Below are 27,218 nucleotides of genomic sequence, written 5' to 3' on the forward strand. Positions count from 1 at the left end.
ATTGTAACAGTAAACAGAGGGCTGGTTTTTCCTTCTGTTTCATGTGGCATTGTGGCTTCTCCTGCCGTCACCAGATAGAGTTTCCAATCCCCAAGAGCAAAAAGGGCAGTGGAGGCTTTCCCACGGGCTGTAGAACATAAAGAGGGTTGATCAGGCAACACAGACTCCCTCTCAGGGGCCCGCAGAGCGAGAATGCATCAGGAGGGCAGGTGACCGACCTTTACAAGGGTTTACAAGGGAGCTGGGCTTTTTATAATGCAAAGCCATTCCCACGTCTACCGGCTCCAATCAGCTTCTTCCGGGATTAACTCTTGCACGCCTACATGCAAGTTTAGGAGACTGCTGCACGGGCCAACGGGAGCAGCAAGCAACTCGAAAACCAGGGGAATCAGGGTTCAAAATCCCAGCCCATGAATCAAGACTCGCCCTCATGAATCAAGACTACCTCTTTGTGTTTTGGACACATCTGCAAAGGGAAAGCAGTCAATTATTACAACCACCCAGAGTGTCTACTAATACAAACCCGCAGAATGCATTAAGATTTCGAGTCTCGGTCTGCATTGTAATTACAGACAGACATGGGGAGAGGCGCAAGAATGCAGGCTCATACTGAAGGAAGGAAAATGCCTGGAATAGCTCTGTTGGGGATGGAAGGAGGGAGCGTCTTTGCAGCAGGTAACTCAGCTGGTATAGAACAGATCCTCCTGAAGGCAGACTCCTGTGGGTGTTGGATTACTAACCTCTGATCTTCATCAGTCGCTCCATCTCCTGCCTGGGCACCTTCAGGTACTGGTCCCCATTGCAAACCTGAAACAAGGGGGGAGGCAGCAGTGTTATTTATCAGAAGCCACGTCCCCATTCGAATGTGTCAGCAATAGCAGACCTGGCACTCTGAAGGTCAACAATGAAACATTCGAAACGGTTACGACACAACGCATTACTGCACCAGCTTTATACAATGCAGACTGAACGTGTCACTGAATGAATTCTGACATGTTTGTAATAGTGTTCGGTGGCTGCCTGTAATTACTGACAAACCCGCCTGACACTTACAACAGTGCGTGAGAAACACGCTCTCAACGTGATCAGTGATGGCCAGGGAACGCTTACAAACGTACATCTAAAAAAGAGAAAATAGCAACTGCAAAAACGCCTAGAGAACGAGGGTGTGTGTGTGTGTGTGTGCTTCACAGAGGAAACTTACACACACACACTGACACACACCCCCATTGACACACACACACACACCTCCAAGTGTAACTCAAGTGCTAAATCTCAAAGCTCAAAGAATGTTTGACTGCTCGGGGCTGGGAGCGCAGAGCATTCTTTATCTCGGTCTCTATCTCCTCGTTCAGCTGCATCGTTCAGTTTGTTTCAGCGGGTATCTCCTTCCATCTCCCAATCTGTTCATCTTTCCGTTCTGTCTCGTCTCAAGGGCTTTCCCACACGGCGCATCTTTTAAAACAACGACAGCTCTGTCTAGCAGGATCTCGTGATGCCCGCTCCCTGCTAATCACAAGAGAGCGAAAAGGACTGTACAGGAGTTAACTGATTAGATTTACTACTGCGATCCATATTCAGTATCTAGAGACTGAATCTTGTGCGAATCGGATACGCTCTTGATAAAGTGTGTTTCTCATCTTCAGCTCTTACTGACCCTTTAAGCACCAAGTTACTTTTTCTTTGAAGACACAAGCTGTATGCATGTAACTGGACACATTGCATTTCGGGTTAACGTTCGCTGATAGAGTAAGCTATCATAGCAATACAGTTAGAGAACATTCAAATAGCAGGTAGATGGCATTTACAAATGCTCCAAACAATGACAAAAGTAGCGTGTCCTCTGAGGGCAATAGCACTCAATGGGTTACAACAGTATACAGATAAATAAGAAGATGGATTTAGTGAATTAAGAAAAGTGATCTCAGCGTGATAACTAAGTGGTGATACAACACTCCAATTAAACCCCTGGTACTACAATAAATAAAGTGATGATGATGATGATGATTATTATTATTATTATTATTATTATTACTATTATTAAGCACAGAGTCCCCAGAGCTATAGCGCAGTGACATCGAGGCCACAGTTCTCTTGTCTCAAGCAGAGAGGTTTACAGTGAGTCTTTCCCTGGGAAGCAGACTGTCAATCCCAGGCCCATGGCTTTTCCTTGGGGGGGGGGGGGGGGGGGGGTGGGGTTGCAACTGCCAGGTCACATGGTCAGGCCACTAGCCAATGACGCGAGAGTGATTTGATTCAAACAGAGAGTGGTGTCAGGTGTACAGAGGGACAGAGCAGCGTGGGAATCGGTTTAAAGAAACTACAATTTTTTTTTTTTTTTTTTTAAGGTGAAAGGGGAAACGGTAAACACAAGCTTTCTGTCCCCCCCCCCCCCCACCCTTCTTTCAGTGTGTGTAGCCTTGAACAACCCCCTTTATCCTTTAACTTAAGGATAATTTCATGATTTAATTCGTTTTTCCAGCGGTTCACAAATAGGGACTGGCATTCTGCCACGGCTCCAGTCACTGCAGTTTCTCACGAAACCACACCTTGCTGTTCCCACCACACATACCTACAGAGCTGCCAACGCACCTTCCACACACCTTACTCACTGCTTACTCACGGGGCCCTGTGAACCCAACACTGCCTCCAGCTCCGCGTGAAGCAGCGGCCTCGCAAACACGGACAGCTTCGCAAGGGCTGCCTGCTCTGCGTGGCGCTGAACAGCTGTCACTTCTGAGTGGGGTGACAGGGGCTAACCTGTGAGCCCATCAGCTCGCTGCTGGACACAGAGAGCTCCCTTCAAGAGACCTGACCTCCAGGCTGCTCCGACACTGCCCCACCAGTTCAGCCAGATAACAAAGCCATTGTCACACCACGCTGGCATCTCAAGACAGGTGCTCCACTGAAATAACTACTGTCTTCAATGATTTCATTTCTGAGATTTTATACATATATTTTTTTTTAAAACATAGTGTTGCTCCCCTTGGGTGACTGGCCCCATTCTGCAGCAGCACACCTTGGGCTGCCACAAAGTGGTTAGAAACAGCAGGGATGGAAATAAGGCTCCCGATGCATAGCACCGTTTGATACAACAATGGTTTTGCTAGGAGTTTAATAAGACACAACTGAGCTTGTGGCTAATCAAGCTCGTATAAAAACCTGGAATGGGTGAAACTGCTATGCAATAGGAGTCTCCCTTCGATCTCTGAACAGGGTTGCAGTGAGGTAGACTGTGGTGTGTTTGTTTCCCAGCACAGACACGAGGGGTTAAAACAGAGGGGGCTCAAAGCTACAGGAACAACACTGGCCACGTCACAGACCAGTGCCGTCTTATCAATTCTTCAGCAAATCATTTATCTTAAGCCCAGTTCTTAATTTCAATATTAACATCAATATTGGTGCTGCTGACATGCATGCAGGATGGATGTTTTTTTGCAAACAAACAAAAAAGTTTTCCTGTCTAAATTATAATAATAATAATAAACGTGAACACGTGATTTGAGAAGGCTTTTTTTTCCTTCTTTAGTTTGATATTAAACCGCTGTTTGACATCCTCGTTGCCTTTATTAAATGGAACAGGAGGAAAGCCTATCTGAAGCAAACACACAGACCTCTCCTGAAACAAGAGGTTTACTCTGTGCTGTACAGTGCCTCTGCTCCCCCGTTTCTCGTTAGATATTTCAACAATGCGACTATGAAGAGCCTCTTTCCACGCACGCCCTGGTGTTACCCCATCCTCTCTTGTTAGCACAGCCCTAAAGCCAGGGGGGGCGAGGGGCGCGCTCGCTCTCTCTGCGAATTCTTAAAACAATGCCAATTCTCTTCCAGCGCAATATGCAAATCTACAGCAGCAGGATCTCCGTCACAGTGAGTTTACCCGGCTGCATGTTCCTGGCACCGCAACTCCAGGGCGCGATGCAAATGCAGCACATCAAAAACACCAGGGCACCCCAGAGCTGAATGCTCTCTCAAGAAGAGGGAAATCAAGTGAGATCCTGTTCTTTTTTTTAACATGGATATAATAAAATTGAATATACCTTAAGTTTACGAGGTGAGCAAGCAGACATAAGACGACCTTTCCAAGAACAGAAATGACAGTCTCTCTCTCTCTCTCTCTCTCTCTCTCTCTCTCTCTCTCTCTCTCTCTCTCTCTCTCTCGTGAATATTCAAAGTGCTACATCCTGCTGTTAAACAGAGTAATAATTCACTGGCCTCTTCTCTCTGCACTGTATTGTCTGTGCCCAAGGGATTAACACATCAATCAACCACCCATTAGCGCTGCATTCCCACTGGGGGAGGAGGGGGGCAGCTTGCTTGACTTGCGTGCTTGCTCTCTCTCTCTCTCTGCAACATGGCCAATACTTAACACTGCACCCCAGGCCAGGAATACCTCTGCATTCTGGCCTGTTTTACAGAAGCTCTTACCCGCTAGCTTCACCTACAATTACACAAGACACTTTCCACTAACCAGGTACAATGATGCACAACCAAAAAAACAACCTGCAGCAGGTACACAATATGCTCTCTTTAACTTATTACACAACAGACTCAACAGCTCCCAGCTTCTCTTATCCCTGTGCATTCCAATACTCCCTCCTCGCACCATCGCTGTATCACTGAATGCATGCCTCCGATGAAGGATCCTCGGGGCAGCCCCCTTCGAAATGCGAGCCCTACATGATTAGAGGTTAAAGTGCACGTCGATGTAAAATCAGTACACTCCTGCCCTCTTATTGCAGGAGACTCGTTCCTCTTGACCCACGGTGCTCACTGCAGCTCTGCTATCTGATGGGGAAGTCAGGACACAATTCAGCAGCATGAAATGCACGAACCCACCCCCTAGTGCGCTCCAGCAACGTGACTGGCAGCGCAAATCCTCTTCAAATCTGGCTAGACAGCAAGACTCGCTTTCTTTCTGTCTGTCTTTTCTCGTGTCGAAAACGATTTTCTTTCTTTTTCTGATTTTTCTAACCTTTTTCTCTCTATATACATTTAGCGTTTTCTCTCGCTCATTTTCAGGGGATGTAAAGGAGCAGGCAGCTGCATCTGATACTGCTTGGTGTCCCGGGTGACCCTAGCCGCTGCTCTACCTGGCTGTGTAGAAGGGGGCGGGCTGCCCCAGGCCTGGGAACGAGAGCTAGCTGCACGCTGGTTCTCACACTCCACAGGGCTCTGCCCTGGCACAGAATAGAGCAGGCCCTGGGAAACAGCAATTAAAGGGCCTGCAGCTCTCATCCTCACCCTGTAGCTGCCTGGGCCCCGGCTGCACTGCAATAAAAGACACACCGTGTTCACGCCACTTTAAAGACCCTTCAGAAAGATTCTCGAAGGTAAAACAGTGCTTTGTAAAAATGAAAAAAAATAAAATAAATAAATAACACAGTTGGAAAAGGGTTAACAACCGCAAGCTTGCATGAATTCATTCAACTGCAAAACAATCGTCAATGTTTTAACATCATAATATCGCTCTGTTAGAATGGTTCAGATTTTTTTTTTTATTAGCAATTCTAAAGGTCTGATCTCAGCCCTGTACCGTTCAACTCGAAAGCTGAAAAAAAAGTTTTCAGGGCTCCGTTAGGAGTATCCGCCAACATTTAAGGAGCATCAAATGATTTACAGATCGATTTGTTTTTTTCATTGAATTTGAGTCAGAAACGGGAGCTCTGTGGATTTCTTTTATTGGGGTAAAAGTGGCCAGCCTGTGTAACCAGCTCAGGGTCATGGGAACAGCTTGGGTGACTTCCTGGACTTTGTCAAAGAAAGCCAAAATGGTCATTGTCTTCTCCTCTTAATCCTCACATCAACTGGAAATGAGGCTGTGCACTTAGTGCCCCCCCTGCGTGCGAGACAGGTGCGGTGTATAGGGAGAGGGGACCCCTAATATCCCAGGCTGGGGTCTGTGGGGATTCCCACAGGGAGGAGTGGGGGGAGCACACTGTAAGAGACAGCAGAGAGAGAGAGGGGTGAGATTGCAAACAAAAGGATGGATTGCAGATCTTCCCTGAACACCACAGGAAGAGTAAGAAAGCAATCTGCACAGCCGTGCGACGAGCAAGTGACACCTTTTCAAAGAGAAGCCTGGGAGAGAGGGGAGAAAAGGACTGAGCGAGGATATTTGATGAAGTTCAGAGGAAGAAGATTCTTCCTGGGTTAGACACTCAATTAGAGGATAATAAAAAGAGAATCTGAGAAACTGACCCCCACAGGCCGCAGTAAACCAGCCCCTTCTACTTTACTTAACAGCAATTTACATTCAAATAAACAAAACACAAAAGTCTCTCCTCAACATTTTGACGTGAACAAGACCATTTTTTTTGTTGTTGTTGAAAACAATAAAAACAGAATAAGTGATCATGCCACAGTTTGAACAGCTGATTTGGAAAAATCGCCCGGCTGCAAGAATTTCAATCATCAGCTATCCAGAGAAATGACATGATTTACAGTGTCTGACTAGGAGAAGAGCCTTTGAAAATGCTGCACAGTTCAGTCTGGCTATGTCTCTCTGGGGATTCTAGACATCGATGTAGTTCACACTGTTAAACATGATCATCCTAAACCAGACTGAAGAGAAGAAAACTAAAAAATAAACCCAAACGATTAGACTGAAAGAACAGTAGCTTGCTTCATGAATGACATTGAAACCTGGTCAGCAACAGAGAGAACGCAGTGAGGAGAAGCACCCTGCCCCTTCTCAACCCTGGCTCCCAGCGCGCCGCGGCACAATCGCGAGTTAAACAAAGCCTTACTGGAGGGGTCAAAGCGTGAGACTTTCTATTCCTTATCACTGCTGACTCCTCACAACGGGAACACGCTTCCCAGGGTCTGGAGTTTCATCCCGGTCTGGTTTCAAAAGGGCAGCAATAACAGCACTACGAAGAATACTTTCCATGTATTCATTAACTTTATATGGGGGTTATGCTGCCTGGAACTGGCTGTCTGGAACTTCTGAACCCTTTCTTGGTGAATCAATTTTTCCCCTGAACTCCTCATGTAGTCAGTAAGTTTCCCCCTAAATGTCCCATTTGTTTGCCATATGCCCTCGCTCCTTCACAGAGCTTGAACGCGCGCTGGCAGGATCAAACATGGTTATTCTGCATTAAATACATGTTCTAGCTGCACACAACTGCAGCGAAGGCGTGCCAAGAAGGGTGGCTGTCTCTCCACTGATCTTCTCATCTGCTTCCCACGCTCACATCTTGTACTGCTATCAGAGGTGCGATCAGCAAACAGTCTCCTTCCTGAATAAATCGGGCAGGTCATAAAATCGATGCCTTGAGAACACTTCAGAAAGCAAGAAGCAAAAAAGACCTGAAACAGCATGCCACGTGCACACATGAGCACACACAGCAATGACATGCACGCATCGAGAAAACTTCTTTACTGAGACTACTGGAGACCTTTAGATATGCTGACTAACAACGCAATCACGTATTCAACTGGGTGTTCATGGTAGAATGGGCCATGTGACCAGACAGACGGACGCAAGATCAGACATACAGGTGCTACACTAGCTGGCTGTTTTGCTAATCCCCTCTGGGCAGTGGAGGTGTGAAGGCCTGTTGACACCTCTGCTCAGAGGAACGTCTCCCTTCTTCCCAGACCCTCTGCAATAACCCTTTGAGCTCTGGGATCACAGATTCAGCCCAACCCTGGAGTCAGTGTGATCAGCCGTGCAGAAGGGGGACCTGCCCGGGTGTGAATGCAGTTTGACACGTCACTGGCAAGTGGGCAGCATGATGGACGCGAGCGCCTGAAAGCCCCCGTTTCAAAGAGACTCCGGGGAGCATGCCTGCACACTGAACAGGTGAAGGAGTGGAGACACAGGATGAGCCACTCAATTAGAGAGAGGTAGCCGACACCAGTAATAACAGTAACCTAGAAGACTAAAGAGTTGAACGTGTGAACACATGTGTCAGATTGAGGCTGAGGACACAAAAGATCTTCCCAATCTGTTAAGGTGGGAAGGGCTTCCGGAGCTAATCTGGAAAGATTTGAATGTGATTTAATCAAGCAATGCATGATTCTACTAATGTGGCTTTACTTGGGAGGCACAGAGAGCTGCCCTTTCCCTGTTGACTGCCCCTCTAAAAGCATGCTGTGCTTCTGCTTGCTTTCGTGTTTGAAATAAAACAATGGAATAAGAAGAACCCACTGAAGTGCTTTTTAATCTAAATATGCAGCGAAATCCGATCCCTTGTGCACGTCAACATAACTACTGCAGCCTGCAGAAAACAACGCTTGCACTACGTTTGAAAACCACACTGCCAGTCTGCCTGCGTCCCCAGTCTCTGCCACACAGCCTCCCAGTCCCCCAGCTCCAACCGCTGGGCCACGCATCACTCAAATAAACTGTAATGAAAGATCCCTCCAAATACAGTAAAAGAGAAAAGCATTGCAGAAAACGTTGGTGTTCTTCCTGGTCCTCTGTTGTTAGCACTGAGGGGGGCTCCCCCTGCTCCAGGGCAGGTGCCACTCTCCGCACGCTGGTAGCTGGGAAAGGGCCAGGCGTCGATGCCTCTGGAGGCTGGGAATACCACTGCTCTATCATTTAGAGGGAGGTGTGAGGAGGAGGAGGGCTGTGAAGTCTGACTGCTAGAAAGAACAAAAGTGCTTCAATACAAAATGTACAAGTTAAACAAAGGCATTGCAATTACGCTGTATATACCCTGACTCACGGAGCCTGCAGGACAGACAGCAGCTTAATCTCAGGATGTCGGATAAAGTCCACTAACAGTTTCTTGCCTCTGGTGTGTTTGCTTTAATGGCAACACCTGAACACCTTGGCTGAATATCTGCCTTGCATGCTAGCAACCGTATTCTGTACCCTTCGAGTCACAGTCTAAATTAAGATATGCTTCATTAGCCACTTCACATTCCGTTTGGATTTCAAAACCTTGCTTAGCTTTAGATTGTTGGTTAAAAAAAAAAAAAAAAAAAAAAAAAGGTGCATGGCTGTTTTCAGTAGACTGTGTTACCAATAACTCCTCCCTTGTTGAGTAACCTGGCTGGGATGAAAGGTAAACAGTATACTTTAAAGAGCACACAACAAGCACTTGACCTTCCTAATGTAATCTTATCCGTGTTTATTGCCCAATCCACAGCGCTGGCAATCTCTAACCTGGCAATCAACAGCGAGATCCGCTCCCCAGGGACTAGCTCAATAAACCGGCTCTGTGGAACACCGGCAAGGCTGCCCGCAGCACCTAGAGGGGCACAACGTCTGGGAAACAGGCCGTGTGCCCTAGCGGTTAGAGCTGAGGGACTGGGAGGGAGGCCGTGTGCCCTAGCGGTTAGAGCTGAGGGACTGGGAGGGAGGCCGTGTGCCCTAGCGGTTAGAGCTGAGGGACTGGGAGGGAGGCCGTGTGCCCTAGCGGTTAGAGCTGAGGGACTGGGAGGGAGGCCGTGTGCCCTAGCGGTTAGAGCTGAGGGACTGGGAGGGAGGCCATGTGCCATACGGATGTTTACATCCTGATCCCAACCATCTCTATCTCTCCCTCTCCGAGACAGGTTCTACACCCACCTCTGGGAGAGGCGCCAAGCCGCATTGCGTAATGAACAATATATTTTCACAAGCACACACAAGTATTTGGGGAATGTTATTGTAATGCTTCGTGATTCAGCCCCGACTATCCATATTGACTTTTGAAATTCTGGGCATGAGTTTAGTTCCTGGGATAGGTGTGGGAACCAGGCAGACACGGGAACACCTATTTGACAGCAGAGAGGTGCAGGGGAGCTTTGTTCTAATGAGAAACTGACATCCAGCGATGTCTCTCTAACCGAATGAAGCTCAACCATCGCTTTGCAGCCCCCCTTTCATTTGCATGTTGCAATGTCTGCAGCACAGAGCCTGTGCATACAAGCTCACAAAGGTAATAAATGGTTTTGCTTCCACACCCCACTGAGTATTCACCTGCACTAACCCTCAGATAACACCGTGCAACCAGTTTTTTTTTTTTGTTCCTGGGTAGTAAGTGTTATTTCCTAATTGCTTATGCCTCAAAAGTATAGAAAATGGCTATTATTCCCCACAAACTTTGCTTTTGTGACCAGGACAGTGATATTTCAAAATATCACTATTTCCAATGGGAAAACGGGCAAATGTGTATCTTTTCGTTCACATAAAGTCAGAAAAAAACAACATATGAATCCAAATTAACATGTATTTATACTAAAATAATACAAAAATGACTACAAAAGATTTAGAAGTGAGTAGTTTTTCGAGATTTACGATTATACTGTATTTACGAAAAGACACACATTTGCCCGTTTTCCCATTGGAAATAGTGATATTTTGAAATATCACTGTCCTGGTCACAAAAGCAAAGTTTGTGGGGAATAATAGCCATTTTCTATACTTTTGAGGCATAAGCAATTAGGAAATAACACTTACTACCCAGGAACAAAAATTGTGTTACATAGTGTAATTGGATGTTAATTTAAATTTATTGCAACTAAAAAAAAAATATTTCTTTGCACTGGTCTAAACTAAGGTCAAATCGGTCTGCACACACACACACTCTCTCTCCGTCTCTCTCTTTCACACACACAGTGCTGTGCTCAAGCCCATACCTGCGGACCACCCACACTAAAGCTCTCAGGGTCCCAGCAGACAAAGGAATCCCCTGTTAGAGAGGAGAGAACGCTCTCAGTCCCCACCTCCTGGAGGATGGGCTCCCTTTATCTCTCCCCTCTCACGACAAAGACCCGCTCCTAGCAAACTGACAAAGAAAAAAAACAAAAGCCTACAACCTCCTTACAACCTTTTATTGGCCACCCTTTTCCAGGTGGAAAAAAGTCAGTATTTTCCACTACAGGTTGCAGGTGAAAGAACAAAACGACCTAAGCTGTGCAAAGGAATTTGATCGTCTGCAACTCGTAAGGGCCGACCTCTTTCCACAGGTATTTGTATTGCTTTCCAGGATGTTAAAAAGTCGGGACAATAAATCCTACCTGGAGGGGGAAACACTATGCTTTATGCAGAGTTAAAGGATTGTGGTGTTTCTATCATATTAAAATAAACCAGAGAGAGAGTGAGAGAAAGGGGGCAATGGTGTTAATAAACCAGAGAGAGTGAGAAAGGCAAAGAGGAATAGAAGAGATGGGTGTGGGAGAAAGGGGGAGAGAGAGAGAGAGAGAGAGAGAGAGAGAGAGAGAGAGAGAGGGAGAGAGGGAGAGACAGAGCGCTGCAGTTCCCAGACGGACAGTCCTGTCTCTGGGACAGCGCTGTGAGAACCTGCTGATTGCTGAGCAGTGTGGGAAAGCAGGGGGATGGGCAGGCAGGACGGGTCGCACGCTCACTTAGTCACAGGCAGCAGTGGAGTGGGAAAACATAGAGAAGCAGGCAGGGAGACAGAGAGAGAGAGAGAGAGAGGAGAGAGAGAGAGAGAGAGAGAGAGATGGGGACAGAGTGAGTTTATAAGTGGTTTGGACAAGAAAGAAAGAGAGAAAGAAAAGGGGTGGGAGAACAGGGAGGGAGAAAGTGAAAGGAAATAAAATGGAAAAAAGAGGAGAGCCAGAGTCTCGTACTTCTCCTGTTTGTTTTTGGTTCAAGAGGAAACACTGCCAGCGATGTGTGCGATACGGAGGACTGCGAGATCCTTAGGAAATAACTCATTTGTTACTAACTGCTCCGGTTGTGATAGCCCCTCCAGGAATTCCTTCCTTCACCCTCCCTCCTCCCTCCCCATAGAGAATGTCTCCCAGCATGGGAACTGGGATCCTGCCAGCGGGACAGAGCGGCCAAGACTGAGCACACTGCAGCTCACTAGAGACTAACAGCACTGAGCACACTGCAGCTCACTAGAGACTAACAGGACTGAGCACACTGCAGCTCACTAGAGACTAACAGCACTGAGCACACTGCAGCTCACTAGAGACTAACAGCACTGAGCACACTGCAGCTCACTAGAGACTAACAGCACTGAGCACACTGCAGCTCACTAGAGACTAACAGCACTGAGCACACTGCAGCTCACTAGAGACTAACAGCACTGAGCACACTGCAGCTCACTAGAGACTAACAGCACTGAGCACACTGCAGCTCACTAGAGACTAACAGCACTGAGCACACTGCAGCTCACTAGAGACTAACAGCACTGAGCACACTGCAGCTCACTAGAGACTAACAGCACTGAGCACTGATGTCTTCATTTGATTGATTTGCTACACATTGTGAGCTGCCATTAGACAGGGTTAGAAATTCACACTAGTTCATCACCAGGTCCTGGGTTCCAGAACTACCCTGGGTTAAAGGGTTCCTCCCTTATAGCTGCATGAACAACTCATAATAGTAAACCCACACACTCCGATGAGAATCAGCTCGGAGCAGATTCACCAGGGCCCTGATTGCTCAATTCACATGGTCATTGCAATATTAACACTAAAGACAGGACGCTTTGAAACCCAGGACTGGGTGCAGCAGGGCTACTGAGAGTTTCTGGCCCTGATTAAAGGGTTAAGTGCAATTTCACAGAAGTGAATCATTCAACCCAGACAGGTTGCCACAACAAGGGCTCGTCTAAGCAAGTGCTGAAACACTAGCCCATGTTTGCAAGCGTGTCTGTGTGTCGAGGCTGGACTCACAAAGCTGGGCTCGTTTCCCATGCAGAAAGGTCTGTCAGACATCAAGCGGTCTTTTCTGTTTGTTTCAGGTTTCTGAAGTTTACAGGAAGTTCACTTGAAACCACAAGGCTCTCGATATTAACACTGGGGAAACCCAAACTGAACCCTGCAAAAGCACTGGGTTATCAGAGCATTCACCTACAGGCAACTGCGCTGCGGTTCACTGCACTCCTAGAAGACATGCCACAACAATGCCTGTGAAGGAACACAACGCCCCAGAAAAATAAGACTCTCTCCTGTGTTACCAGGGTGTGCGGCCCAGCAGACAGGAGCCCTCTCACACAAGCCTGATACAGGCTATCACTCTATGTGTGTGTGTGTGGGTGTGTGAACATGGTCTAAACACTTCATTCTCAGCTCTCCAGCGCTGTCGTTACCCTGCACCTTAACAGTACTGAGCACTAGTCTCTACACTTCATTCTCAGCTCTCCAGCGCTGGCAATACCCTGTTGCACCTAAATGTGATCCTCAGTTAACTAGAGATTATTGGAGAGTCATCGTACAGGAGCGATCTGCACTGGCTGCACTTGCTGCCCAAAGCCACCCCTCCCCTCCCCTTGCCTGGCAAGACTAAAAGGACAACTTCTGCTTTGTGCCCTGGGAACAGTTAGCACAATCACTGAGAGCGTGCATTTCTGGAGCGGTGCATTGTTTATCGAAGATAACAGATCAGAAATAAATGATGTGAGAAAATGGCTTTCTTTTTTTTCTTTCTTTTTTTTCTCTCTCTGACCAAAAAGGAAAACAGGGTGTCTGGATAACGCAGTTTATCGCTTCCAGATAAGGAATATGTATCTGAGAGAAACAGTAGAGGCGAAAGAGAGAGAGAGAGATTTTTCTCACGCGAAACTGACAAGCTCCTCTCATCAGTCACTCTGTGGCTCATGAATGTGAATTCTGGATGCTAAGATTACAGCAGATTTCAACTCATTCGTTCGTCACACTGATGTAACACGTACTTGGAGTCTATCATGGTGCCTGCCAGCCTGGCATTCCCGGACTGTCCCCCCCCCCCCCCCCCCATCTAGGAGATTCTTAGGGACCAGTCAGTGTGTTAAAAGGATGCTGAACAGAGAGAGGCACACACTGAGAGTTGAGGATGGGAGGACATAGTTTCAGGTGGGGAAAGGGAAAGAGAGAATATCAGGAAGTGAGAAAAAGCAGTGGAAAAGAAAAAAGGATGAAACAGCCATTGCAAAGTAAAGAGGCCTGGGGCTTGACTTCAAAGCCTCCCAGGAAAATGGTGCCAATGAGGGGAGAAGGGCAGCCTGGTGACCTTTATGAGAAACAGCAGAGGAGAGAGAAAGGGATTAAAAATGAAGAAGAAAGGGAGGGGGGAGGGTCACCTCTAGTATGAAAGCAATGAGGTAGCAACAGAATAAAAGGCTTGGAGAGTTCCTGTGTCATGTCCCCCCACCCCCCCAGGCCACGCTCCCCCCAGGGGGCGCCCCCCAGAGGCAAGTCCCCGCACCAGTAGGATAAACTGGGTCACAGAGTATTCTCACCCCCGTCTCACAGAGAGGGGGGGGAGAGAGGGCTCTCCCCCCCCCCCCCTCAGAGTGAGCCCGCTATCTCGCTGCGCAGCTCTGATAGGCATGGGAACGACACTGTGGGAACTTACTGCAGGTCTAGAGACACGCAGACAGAGAGAGAAGCAAAGTGGATCTAATTCAATATTAGTTACACAAGCACCTGTCAATCAATCAATCTGTCAGTCAATCAAGCAAGCAATTCTACTACATACATTGGATTTCGCGGTGGACTGCAAAGGTTGATCATCCACCTTTTACACAGAAACCGAAGTCAGTAACCCAGGTTCAGCGCCCGACCCCCCAAAACAGCAGAGCCTCAGCTGTGTGTTTAAACCGCGGGACGTCCTGCAGAGATGTTGATGTGATTTCTGTTCTCTTCTCCGCTGTTTATAGAGTTAAACGTGGCCGTGCCGTTTCTGTGAGAAAGCGTTTTGGGAAGGTCGACGCTCTTCTTGTATTTTTAAACCCCGGCTATTTTTCCATTCCATTTTTATCCGTGGATTTGCTGGGCTGGCTCTCCCAGCCTCCTGAAAATGACATTTCTGACCTCCCTAGTGCCCCCCTCCCAGGCTCTCCCCTCCCCCCCAAGTCCCAAGAGGGGGGCTCTGGGCGCCCTTTTCCAGCCATGACTGCCCAGCACTCCCAAAACAAACACACAGCGACCCCGATAGCATCACTCGCCCCAGAACATCACCCAGCAACGGAAATGCATTTCAGACTTTATTTAACTCACTGCTGTCCACAGCTTAGCTTTCTGAATGTGCTGGCTCTCAGATCCACAGCACTGAGTTCTCTATACTGTATTGAATGTGCTGCTCTCAGATCCCCAGCACTGAGTTCTCTATACTGTATTGAATGTGCTGCTCTCAGATCCCCAGCACTGAGTTCTCTATACTGTATTGAATGTGCTGCTCTCAGATCCACAGCACTGAGTTCTCTATACTGTATTGAATGTGCTGCTCTCAGATCCACAGCACTGAGTTCTCTATACTGTATTGAATGTGCTGCTCTCAGATCCCCAGCACTGAGTTCTCTATACTGTATTGAATGTGCTGGCTCTCAGATCCACAGCGCTGAGTTCTCTATACTGTATTGAATGTGCTGCTCTCAGATCCACAGCACTGAGTTCTCTATACTGTACTGTATTGAATGTGCTGCTCTCAGATCCACAGCACTGAGTTCTCTATACTGTATTGAATGTGCTGCTCTCAGATCCACAGCACTGAGTTCTCTATACTGTATTGAATGTGCTGCTCTCAGATCCACAGCACTGAGTTCTCTATACTGTACTGTATTGAATGTGCTGCTCTCAGATCCACAGCACTGAGTTCTCTATACTGTATTGAATGTGCTGCTCTCAGATCCACAGCACTGAGTTCTCTATACTGTATTGAATGTGCTGCTCTCAGATCCACAGCACTGAGTTCTCTATACTGTACTGTATTGAATGTGCTGGCTCTCAGATCCACAGCACTGAGTTCTCTATACTGTACTGTATTGAATGCTGCTGCTCTCAGATCCACAGCCACTGAGTTCTCTATACTGTACTGTATTGAATGTGCTGCTCTCAGATCCACAGTACTGAGTTCTCTATACTGTACTGTATTGAATGTGCTGCTCTCAGATCCACAGCACTGAGTTCTCTATACTGTACTGTATTGAATGTGCTGCTCTCAGATCCACAGCACTGAGTTCTCTATACTGTACTGTATTGAATGTGCTGCTCTCAGATCCACAGCACTGAGTTCTCTATACTGTACTGTATTGAATGTGCTGCTCTCAGATCCACAGCACTGAGTTCTCTATACTGTACTGTATTGAATGTGCTGCTCTCAGATCCACAGCACTGAGTTCTCTATACTGTACTGTATTGAATGTGCTGCTCTCAGATCCACAGCACTGAGTTCTCTATACTGTATTGAATGTGCTGGCTCTCAGATCCACAGCGCTGAGTTCTCTATACTGTACTGTATTGAATGTGCTGGCTCTCAGATCCACAGCGCTGAGTTCTCTATACTGTATTGAATGTGCTGGCTCTCAGATCCACAGCACTGAGTTCTCTATACTGTATTGAATGTGCTGCTCTCAGATCCACAGCACTGAGTTCTCTATACTGTATTGAATGTGCTGCTCTCAGATCCACAGCACTGAGTTCTCTATACTGTACTGTATTGAATGTGCTGCTCTCAGATCCACAGCACTGAGTTCTCTATACTGTACTGTATTGAATGTGCTGCTCTCAGATCCACAGCACTGAGTTCTCTATACTGTATTGAATGTGCTGGCTCTCAGATCCACAGCACTGAGTTCTCTATACTGTATTGAATGTGCTGCTCTCAGATCCACAGCACTGAGTTCTCTATACTGTATTGAATGTGCTGGCTCTCAGATCCCCAGCACTGAGTTCTCTATACTGTATTGAATGTGCTGCTCTCAGATCCACAGCACTGAGTTCTCTATACTGTATTGAATGTGCTGCTCTCAGATCCACAGCACTGAGTTCTCTATACTGTATTGAATGTGCTGCTCTCAGATCCACAGCACTGAGTTCTCTATACTGTATTGAATGTGCTGGCTCTCAGATCCACAGCACTGAGTTCTCTATACTGTATTGAATTATCTGGAGCTCAGCTCCACAGTGCCGAGGTCTCCAAGCTGTTGAGTTATTCTGTCTGAATTCTCAATGGAATTTGGTTTTGGAGATCAGACCTCCCTGCCCTGTGATATCTCTCACCCTGCCCTAAAGCAGAGTGCAGAAAAACAGAATGTGTATCTACATTCTTTACACTCTGAATACCAAACATTCAAAAAAAGAGTAGCACATTTCCAGGATCACCCTTTAAATAAACACAAGTGAATTCTTCAGACAGTGGGCTCAGAAAGCCTCTTCTATCTTGCACAGACAATCGGAACAATACAATGCAGCAGTCCTGCGGACGTAGCAGGTAACCTTGCGGGGGGGGGGGGGGGGGGGGGGGGGGGGGGGGGGGGAGTGCAATCTCCCAAACCCTCACACCAGACTCCACCTTACAATCACCAAAAAGTTTAGAGCAGAGAAAGAGATTGGTAAGGGATACACAGCTTCAAATTTCTGTGCTGACTGTCCCGACTGTTTCTTTACTTTGTTCCCATAACAATTTACCTAATGAGGGATTCACTCTGTGGGACTGCCCCAAATGAGATGCTACACTCAACGGGGAGTAACAAAACCAACCCGAGCCTTCCTGCATGGACCTGGCACAGCTGTGCAAACCTCTCAGCTGAAAGAGCCTAAACAATCAGAAAAAAAAAAAAACACACAACCTGAATACAATGTGAAGACTGCAGACCTACACAGGTTCAGTTTACTGACACTTTACTACAGTGCAGTAGCAAAGAAATGAGACGAAAGGGAGATGCTGCTTTCTGTTTTGGCGTCCACCGAAGACAGAGAATGTTCCTTCTATTCCTTTTTGAAACACCTTAAAAGCCTAACCAGCGAAGAGAGGATTTCAAAAGCCTCTCAATGGACAGCCCTTATCTGACGTACCCTCCCCAGGCACTGCTAAACCCCCAGCATGCTGTATGAAGATCTGGCGCTGAAGGCCCCTGACGGTTGTTTTAAGCAGTTTTGTGACTGGGCGAGCATTTTCTTGCGGCCTTCGAAAAATGCATTTTTATTTTCGCACCAAGGGTAAAAAAAAAAAACAACAAAAAAACAGCAGCGTCTCATTTCAAGGGGGTCCCTGGGGGGCAACAGGAAACACATCAATCAAACTTTCTGCAGCCCCGGCAACAGCGGAGTCTAAGTATCAAAGTCAGGTTCTGCCATATTCCAGCCCGGTTCGGGGGTTGCTTCAGGCCACTGGCATTAAATAATACTTTTCAGAGCGGAACCCGCTGGGAGTCTGCGGCGTGCACTACCCCACCCCACCTCCTTCCATAGACCTTTAATTCCTTCAGTCTGTCGCGCTCACTCTCTCACAGAGGAGGCTGCTGGGATAGCTCAGTCTCTAAGCTCTAATCTCAGAGGTCCTGGGAGCAGCGGCAAGATAAACCCAGCAATCTCACGAGAGCCGGCCCTGGCAATTTAACGACTGCTTAATCCGCCAATTAGCATTTCTGCAGCCGAGGTCTGATAGCAGCGCTCCAGGGGAAAAGCGCAAGGAAGTGTGTGTGTGTGAGTGTGAGGGGGAGGGCTCAGTGTGTCTTCACAGAGATTGCAAGAAGCCTTTCGCCTCAATTAAGGTTTACTTTATTCTCATGCAATGCAGTAAAGACAGTGAGCGTGGAGCAATATTTCACTGCGGACGCTGCTCACTCAGTCTGCTCTGTTTCAGTAACGTATATCCACTGTCTACAGCCATTGCTCAGTACTGTAGGATTCCTGTAGGATTGTCTTTCATTTTTATAGCTCCCTGAAACTTGAAATCATGCAAACCCTGTTGAATCATCTGTCGTAGAACAAACACTGAAGGGACAGGGATAGAAATCAGACTCCTGTTTCGTAGCAGTTTGAGCCATTCCTGGTTTTACTACAGGTTTATTAAGACACACCTGAGCTTGTAACCTAAACACACTGTGGCTGCTCAAGCTCGTAGCAAAACCTGGAATGGGCGAGACTGCTCTGCAATAGGAGTCTTACTTCCAGCCCTGGTGGGATTGCGGCACCCCTTCTCCACTGTGATGCAACCCAAGGCATGGCTTATTTATTTCAGTAGGAGTACAAACAAGAGGCTAAAATCACCCTTTCTGCAATTACACCTGCTTCACGTTCTCCTAATATTTAACCACAATGAAATGTCATAGTATTGTCAACATAAACGTACAAGGTGGAAAATCCAGCCCTGTACAGTAATGTCTAAAAGCAATCTTTTGACGTAGCAGACTGGGAATGGAATCCAGACGGATACTGTCTTTCTTTTCTTTCAAGCCACAGTGGCGCTCATTCTCGCGCTTCATCGGGACACTCCCCTCCCAGACAAGTCCCTCTGATGGATTACAGCTCCCAGGTAGGACAGTCCTGTAACTTAGTCTTGCAGTCATGATAGAGGAGGTCAAATTCCAGCTTGACGCAACGGAATTGTGTCTTTATCTGTCGCTACGGCTCCCTCGATGCCGATAAGACACTGCGGTCAGGCAGCTGAGAGCGGGAGGGGAAGAAGCGAGGGAAAGAGAGAAGAAAGTGGCCTCTGTTTACTTGCTGTTATCCAGATAACGCTGGTGCATTTGAACACACTACAGGCCATTCCTTTGACCCCTCTGTGCAATACAGCAGTCGATCTTTGAATTCTATACCACACACGTTTTCAGCGATGGTTCTGTTTGAAATACTTTTGAAATGTTCTCTAGGAACCTATAAAACACAAACACTTCTTTCAGTGCGACTACATAATGAAAACCAAATCTACTAATCAGCGTTTGCTACTTAAGCATTTTAAGAAACTTCGGTTCTTTAACACCCTTATTCAAGTTAGTGAGGGGACATTTATTTCACACTCAATGCCAGCTCCGCAATCAAATTGCAACTCCTCCAACAAATGTAAACTGTTAAAACCCAATCCCACCCCTGAGAAGAAGCTAGCGGAGATGCCTACGATTCTGGGCAGGGCAGTCAGCATGCATTCTGTAACTCTCGGCCCAGTTTTATCTCAGCGCACCCCCCCTCCACCCCTCCCTTATCCCTGGTCTGTGCTCCGTGCCCGTGAGCTTCTCTAAACCAGCATTTCCGGCACTCATGCAACCCGCACCAGCCTGATGAAAAAGAAGCCAGGCTCTCCCCACCCCCTTTACACCCCATATCAGAGGGGAGAGAGGGCTGAGCAACTTGTGCTGGGCTGGGACTCAATAGTGTGGCCGGGGATTCCAGGAATGAGTCCGGACAGCCTCGCAGACACATTCCCCAACGGGAACCCCAGCCCACTCCTCTCCGAACCCCCCACAGACCTGACAGGCACACGAACAGGGCAGCTGGTCCATCAAAGGGTTCCGCCACACAACTCGGCTACAGGCTCTTACATCTCCATAGTCTCTATAGAATGGAACCTGCTAGTGTCCAGAACGCTAAAGCTTCCAAGTTCTCTTAACTGAAGGTGAGTGTTTGAGAAAACAGGGTTCAGCAAGATTCCAGCACGTCTTATCCTGTGTACAGATGTCAACCCACGCGCGCAACACACAGTTAAAAAAAAAAAACAAGATTTAATTTTTTTGGTTTCATAGTAGACGTTCTCTCTAATAAGAGGCACGAAAAACACACGAGGCAACTTATATCACAAGACTACTTTTTTTGGTGCTGGAAAGGGCAGCTGTGCTGCCTACGCTCGCAGGAGAGAGATGCTGTCACAGTCTGCTCTCCCCTTCCCAGGCATGCTCTCTAATTGCTGTAGATAAATAATAATGACTTTCTTTTAGTACCACATATTCTGCCATTGAGTGCTTTACAATTGAACCAACGCACTGAGTTACAGTCACAGGCGATCCCTGTCTCTACCCTCCTCTCCCTGGAATCACACTCTCTTTGTTCCAGCCATGAAGAGAGGAAGCGAGGAGTCTCTCCGGCTGATCTGTCTGGCAGCCCGGTGTCTGGTGTCTCTGAGCCCGGCAGCTGTCTGTGGAAGTGTTTGTGTTTAAACTGCACTTTCCTCTCCCCTGCGGACACCCTCACACACACAAACACGCAGACACTCGCGCAGAAAAACACACACACACACGCACACACTCACACACACGCGCACACTCACAAACAAGCAGACACTCGCGCAGAAAAACACACACACACACGCACACACTCACACACGCACACACTCACACACACGCGCACACTCACAAACAAGCAGACACTCGCGCAGAAAAACACACTCACACACGCGCACACTCACAAACAAGCAGACACTCGCGCAGAAAAACACACACACACACACACACTCACACATACGCGGACACTCACAAACACGCAGACATTCACACAGACAAACACACATACGCAGGACACAGGGAGGGAAGGGACCTGCACATACCACAGGGATGGTAATAAGACTCCTACTGCACAGCTCTTTCATCCATTCCAGGTTTAACTACAAGCATTACTTGCCACAGTGTATGTGTGAACAAACCCTTGGTTTGTCTTGTTAAACTCATAGCAAAACCAGGAATGGATCAAACTGTGTGTGAGTGATTCAGGGACCTACAGACCTTGGAATCTGTTCTAGCTCTTGTTCATCTCCTTCTACCTTCTTCTCTCAACTCTCTCCCCTTCTCCATATTTTCCTCCTCTCCCTCTCTCTCCCTCTTATTGTCCCTCATTAAATGCCTGCAGAGTCGCCCCCCCCCTCCCTCCGCTCTGAGTTCCTGCTCCGGAGAGCATAAACAGCTCTGTCTGCCCCTAGGGCTGTTCTCATGACATCACCATCACTGAAGGAATGCGCCGCGGGTCCCAAGCGAGAAACATTTCAAAACTGTTTACACAGACGAGGAAGCGCTCTCTCTCTCTCTCGCTCGCTCAGCTAACCACTGCCGCTACCAGAGAAAATATTTAACCCTTCCAGCGCAGAGACATGTGGCTCAGCTGATAGATATATATATATATACAGAATTATTCTGTTAAGTTTAATTGGAACTTTCTGCACTTTTGGGGGGGGGGGGGGGGGGGGGGTCAAAATAGGGGGACCCTTGAGCGCTGATAGCGTCTGTTGCACTCTATACAGTGAACTCGATAACCGCCTTGATTTTGCACCGATCTCCGCCGAGCTTTCACCCCACTCGCCTAGCCTCCCGTATACTTTTCAGGGTTTGCATCTGGCTACAGCCCTGTAAAGGAGGATTATGAGCACCCTCGCTGTTCTCGTCTCATTCTGTTCTGGAGCAGTACTGTAACACGCCCCGCATCTAGGGAGTGCCGCTGGTTCCGACACTGGGAAGGGAGTGGAGGAAATGACGTGTTTTATATTCATTGTTAATACCAGTCGGAAAAGACCCACTGAGATCACCATCTGCTGCGCGAGGTGTCCCGGGGGGAGGCAACGCAGGCAGGAAAATGCAGACAGAAACCCAGCGGCTCACAGACAATAGGGTACATCAAACACCGCAAGCAAAACAGAAAACAACACTGACCTGGCTGCCCAATCGGATTCAGAGATGCAAATTAGGCTGATCATGTGACGCGATGCCCACGGCAGCGCAAAGCCACCGTGGTTTACTTAACCTTGACGTTTCTTTTAAGCCGAGTGCGCGAACGATCGATTGCGCACAAATCGTTAAACTCCCCCCTTCTGTGTTTTCTGACACATAAAAAGACAGACAAACCTCTACCGTAGATCTATCAAAGTTGTAGCAGTAGCCTACATTCAGTACTCTAAAACGCAGATAAAACCCTTTTTGCACTCTACCATCTGCTGGGTGAAGTAATTCTCTCTAACTGGCACCCTCCATGGTCACAGCATTCTTATAGTGGAAGACACTGACTCAAATTCTCAGCAGCAGATAACTGGCCCTAGAGACGCAGTTCAAATTAGCAGCTTTTGTCTCTTCCAGCGTGTTTAGTCGCTGCAGGCTGTACTTACTGGACGACACTCATAATTGTCTCTGTTGTGAATGATCTCGACTGCCTTCTCCTGGGAAACTGCTTAAACTGTGCAACCTCCAGTTACCCAAGCCTTGCAGGCAAGCAACGGCAGGCACAGAACTGAAGCGTCACATGCGAAGGTATCAAATAAACTGCATAAATAAAGCAATCCTGACACACGATTGATTACGATGACCTGCTGTATGTGTCGGCACGGGTTTGCATACTTTACACTGAACTAGAAAAACGCATTTCATGGCCCTGCTGGAATTTAACGCAAGCAAACGCCCCATCCCTTGGCCTCAGCGTTAAAGCACCTGGCCACAGACACCGTGAATCCCAAGTAACCAGACGAGCCCTTATCAGAGGTGTGAGAAACTGTTACTCAAGGGCTCCAATCAGACTGCGAGCAAAGAAAAGAAAAGAAGGAATCCAGGTTTTCGAATTCTCTGCACAAGGGGCAGGAAACCGGTCAGGCAGCATATTTCACAAACAGAATGACTTTTTTTTTTTTTTTTCTTCCTCTTACAAAAAACAAGAAATAATCTGCAAACAAAAAACCTGAGAAAGGAATTTGGAACAACCCAAAAAAGGTCACAGGAGGTTTTTAAAGCTACAGGACGGACGGACGGACGGGGCAACCCTGGTCCCGGCAGGTCTTACAGGTCACCCTTAATCGTCAATTTCTAAAAACTTGGAACAATTTCATTTTGACTAGTCAAGGAGTTGTTTTTTTCAATGCAAGTAGTAATGTGTTCGATTAAGTCATTTAGAGATCATTTGAAACAAAACATCCTGCAGCTCTCCTGAACCAGGGCTGACCACGGCTGATTTAACTGAACAAATTAACTTGACCAACAACTTACATTCTTCGGAAACTGATCATTAAGGGTTAACTACAAAGCCTGCTGGATCGTGGCTCTCCAGGACCAGCGGTAGCAAAACCCCTGAGTAGGTCAAAGGCTTGAAATCCCCAGGGGGGAGACATTCCACAGGCTCATCACATAACCAGCAGTGGAGACAGAGGAATAGCTGCCTGTCTGTAGAGTTCATTTCTCCACCTGCCCTCTTAACCTTATACTGAAGAAACCACAAAAGGTCAAAGACAAAGAAAATGCTCTTTTGCATGCAGCTTTGTTTATGGAGCATGTAGCAAAGCTTTTTCCTCATGGTTATGCTATGCATTTAGCACAGTCTGCCCTGTTTAAAATGCTTTACAGTGCCTTTCTGGTCTTTCCCATGCTAACCCGTGCTTTCCCGTGCTTTCACTATGCTTGGTTACCCTCTGCTGTGGGAAACTTTCATAAGGGAAGTTTCAGATGCAAAACAAACAGACAATCAAAAGGAAACCTGCCGGCACAGGCCTGTGTTTGAGAGTGGCCGTGTTGATTCCTGTGCCAGGAGAATGTGTTGTTTTCAGACTGCAGTGAGGCAGCCTGCCACCCTGCAACTCTGTGGGGGTGTGGGGGCTCACTTTACCACTGCTTACTGTGCTCACACCTCACCCCGTAAACCGAGCCAACAACAGGGCCAGCACCCCCACCCCCACCCCACCCAGAGAAATCCTTCGGATTGTTTCCTTTGGAATGCTTTGGTGTTCCTGTGGAAATCCCTCCCCTCTATTCCCAAAGGGAAACCCGTCACCTAGAAAGAAGCGTTCCGATTTAAACCTCCGTGAGATCCAACTTCCAGTGGATTAGCATCACAATAGGCAGGTAAGAGGTGGGGGGGTGGTACACGCACTCAACAATTACAGAGCTGCCAATGAAAATGACAAGCCTTTATTTACAACACCCCCACAGCCCTGCCTCCCTTCATTTATACACAAACACAGGCATTCCAGGAGGCAAGGTGGGCAGGGAGGCAGGCAGGAAGGGAGGGAGGGAGGCAGGGAGGCAGGCAGGCAGGCAGACAGACATGCAGGCAGACAGACAGACATGCAGACAGGCAGTAACCCCCATCTCCTTTGTCCTTGCTAGAGTGAACCCCAGACCTTGCCTTTATTCATTAAACTTATTCAGTCGTTTTATTTCCAGCTTGTGTTTTCTTTGTGGTCGCCCATTAAAACACACAACAACCTTATTTCTCACACACGCCTGCAAACCAGTGCACAACAAAGGAGATCAAAGATCACAGCTTTTTAAATAAGGCAGGGGGAGCTATTTCCAGTGTTCATTATTCAGTTCGAAAAACACTGCAATTTTACTATAAGACTTTCTGCCAACTCAAAGTGACACATACTTCCACTGATGGCTTAAAATACACAGAAACATAAGTGAAGTCAAAAAAGAGAACTGCTATCCGCTCCTGGCACAGGCAGATTGCATGCATCCATCTCTCTCTCTCTCTCTGGCAGGAAAACAGTCAGTGTTATTTTCTATTTGAGAATGTCAGAGATAACCTTGTGACTCTGCCACTGTGGGAACCAGGAGCCGTGCCCAGGGGGCCCCTTCTCCGCATCTGAAACACACACAGCTGTTTGGACAGGATGCTATTTATTATGAGAGATTGGAATGTCTGCACGGATCTAAGTGGACTCATTACGATGCTGAAGTTTAAAAACACGTGGTCACTTTGACTGAGGCAGCACTTCCCCGAGGAAGCTGTAGCAGCACCCAAACAGAATTCCAGGGATGGCAATCAGATTCCCATTGCACAGCAGTTTCACCAATGCCAGGTACTGTGACTGGTGATACGGGCTGAGGGGGAGAGGGACAAAGAAAATTGGGTGGCACAAACCTTTGCAAAAAAATCTGAACAAAAGCCGTATTTATTCATGTAATTTGACATATTACATTTAGACTTAACTTTTGCGGTCGACAAAGTAAGTAAAAACAATACAGTTAAAGAGGCCATGGTGCGTAATGGGTTAGCGTGAGGACCTTCAACAGAACCCTTTCCAGGAAGGTGTTGCTCAGATGCTACCAACAGCTCTACGACCAACACAGAGGGGTTTGTGTTCCCGAGAGGGGGAAATGGGTAAAGGAGAAGAGAAAAAGAAAGGTTAAGGAATTCCTGCTGCTGGGAGAATGAAACGCTTCCCATGTGAATTGATTTTATAGAGTGTCAGTTTCCACAGGATATTAGAGGGGCTTGTAAAGAGCCAGCCGTGGGGTTAATAATCGTCCTGAATCCATCAATGACTGATACAATACAGTGGGGGGGGGGGGGGGGGGGGGGGGGGGGGGGGGGACAGATCACAGCTGAAGAATTCCTTTCTGTCTTTGTCTGAGTCAAAGAAAGCCCTTGTAATGTGGGCCGGAGAGGAACAGAGAGAAAAGGGGGCCCCCCACACAGATCTAACCTTCCCTCCCACCCACACCAGGGCAGGGCTTTACAGCCCGCTGAATCACAAAGGGTTAACTCCGCACGAGAGGGCTCTCTGTCCCGGGCCTCAGGGAAGACCCCCAGTCACAGTGGACAGTGGGAATATCCTGCCATCAACAGAGGCCAGGGTGCGCGACTCACTGTGTGCATTACTCATTACCTTTTGCTAACGAGACAAAGCCCAGAGAAGACGTACCCTCAGAGGGGATTTTAAAAGCTTGGAGGCTGCAATGCCGGCATGCCATTTCCTTTCACATACCCATCATGCCTTCTGATTTTAGTACAAGGCCTGAGATTGCACATGTAATCGGAACTTGTTTTGAACACTATAGGAAAACTATCAAACTTTTTGACAGTCCGGAACGCCCCCATCATCAAAGAATAGCAAAGCTTTGTAAAAAACCCAGACAGGTAAAACATGTTCAGAAACAAGGTGACTACAGTGCATCTACAGTAGAACAAGGGGTAAAGCATGAGAAAAGTGCAAAACCACAGCGGTAAAAACTTAAGGGTATGGGTTTTCAGACTGAACATGCACATGTTATGAATCTAGAAAGACAAAAAATAAAAACAAGAGCATTCAGATTTTAAAGTTGTTTGACAATTTGGATCACTGGTCTCTAAAAACACATGCACACAAAACAAAACCAGCTCTTTTTATATATTTTTTTTATTGCATTGTATTTTGTCTAGCGTGCCCTCTTGGAAAAACACAGACGAAAAGTAACAATGCAAACGTGCCCTCAGTGATTCTTTTCAAAACAGGGATCTGATCCTTGTGACGAGAGAGAAAGAAATGCACTCTCGGAGCGAGAGGATTGCAGCTCCATTACAAAGCTCTCCCTGGACAGGAACTCCACAGCCTGGGCAGCTCAGCAACGGCACACCCTCCCACAATACCTTCATACGATCAGATCATGCTGGTTGTGTTCTAAATCAATGCATGCATATAGTGCTTGTTGCAAGTCTTTGAGACCAGATCGTGCAGCGCATTCTATACATCAAACCCGCATTCTATACATTCAGTCCTGCAGCCCTGACCACTACCTTCCTCCTTGTCCCTCAGCACTAACGACTATGCCACACTGCCTTCCTCCCAGCCCCAGTTCTGAACGCCAGGCAACTGCCTCTCAGTTCAGTCCACTCTGCCCATCTCCATTGCAGTGCTGTGAGACTAGGTTCAGAACCAGGCC

At 47.4% G+C, this 27,218-nt stretch overlaps 1 protein-coding gene across 3 annotated transcripts in view; it reads right to left on the reverse strand.

Moving 5' to 3' along the window:
- Positions 1-7: 7 nt before the first annotated feature.
- Positions 8-27,218, reverse strand: part of exd3 (exonuclease 3'-5' domain containing 3) — a 45,025-nt gene continuing 17,814 nt past the window's right edge. For 2 of the 3 annotated variants that reach the window (XM_041242636.1, XM_041242635.1), the window contains one exon: positions 8-807. In XM_041242636.1, the coding sequence (XP_041098570.1) occupies positions 736-807 (72 nt within the window). In that variant the 3' untranslated portion in view covers positions 8-735. The remainder of the gene's footprint in view (positions 808-27,218) is intronic. The other variant, XR_005948649.1, reaches the window with a different exon arrangement.

Source organism: Polyodon spathula, unplaced genomic scaffold, assembly GCF_017654505.1.
Source record: "Polyodon spathula isolate WHYD16114869_AA unplaced genomic scaffold, ASM1765450v1 scaffolds_1417, whole genome shotgun sequence".
Lineage (NCBI taxonomy): Eukaryota > Metazoa > Chordata > Actinopteri > Acipenseriformes > Polyodontidae > Polyodon > Polyodon spathula.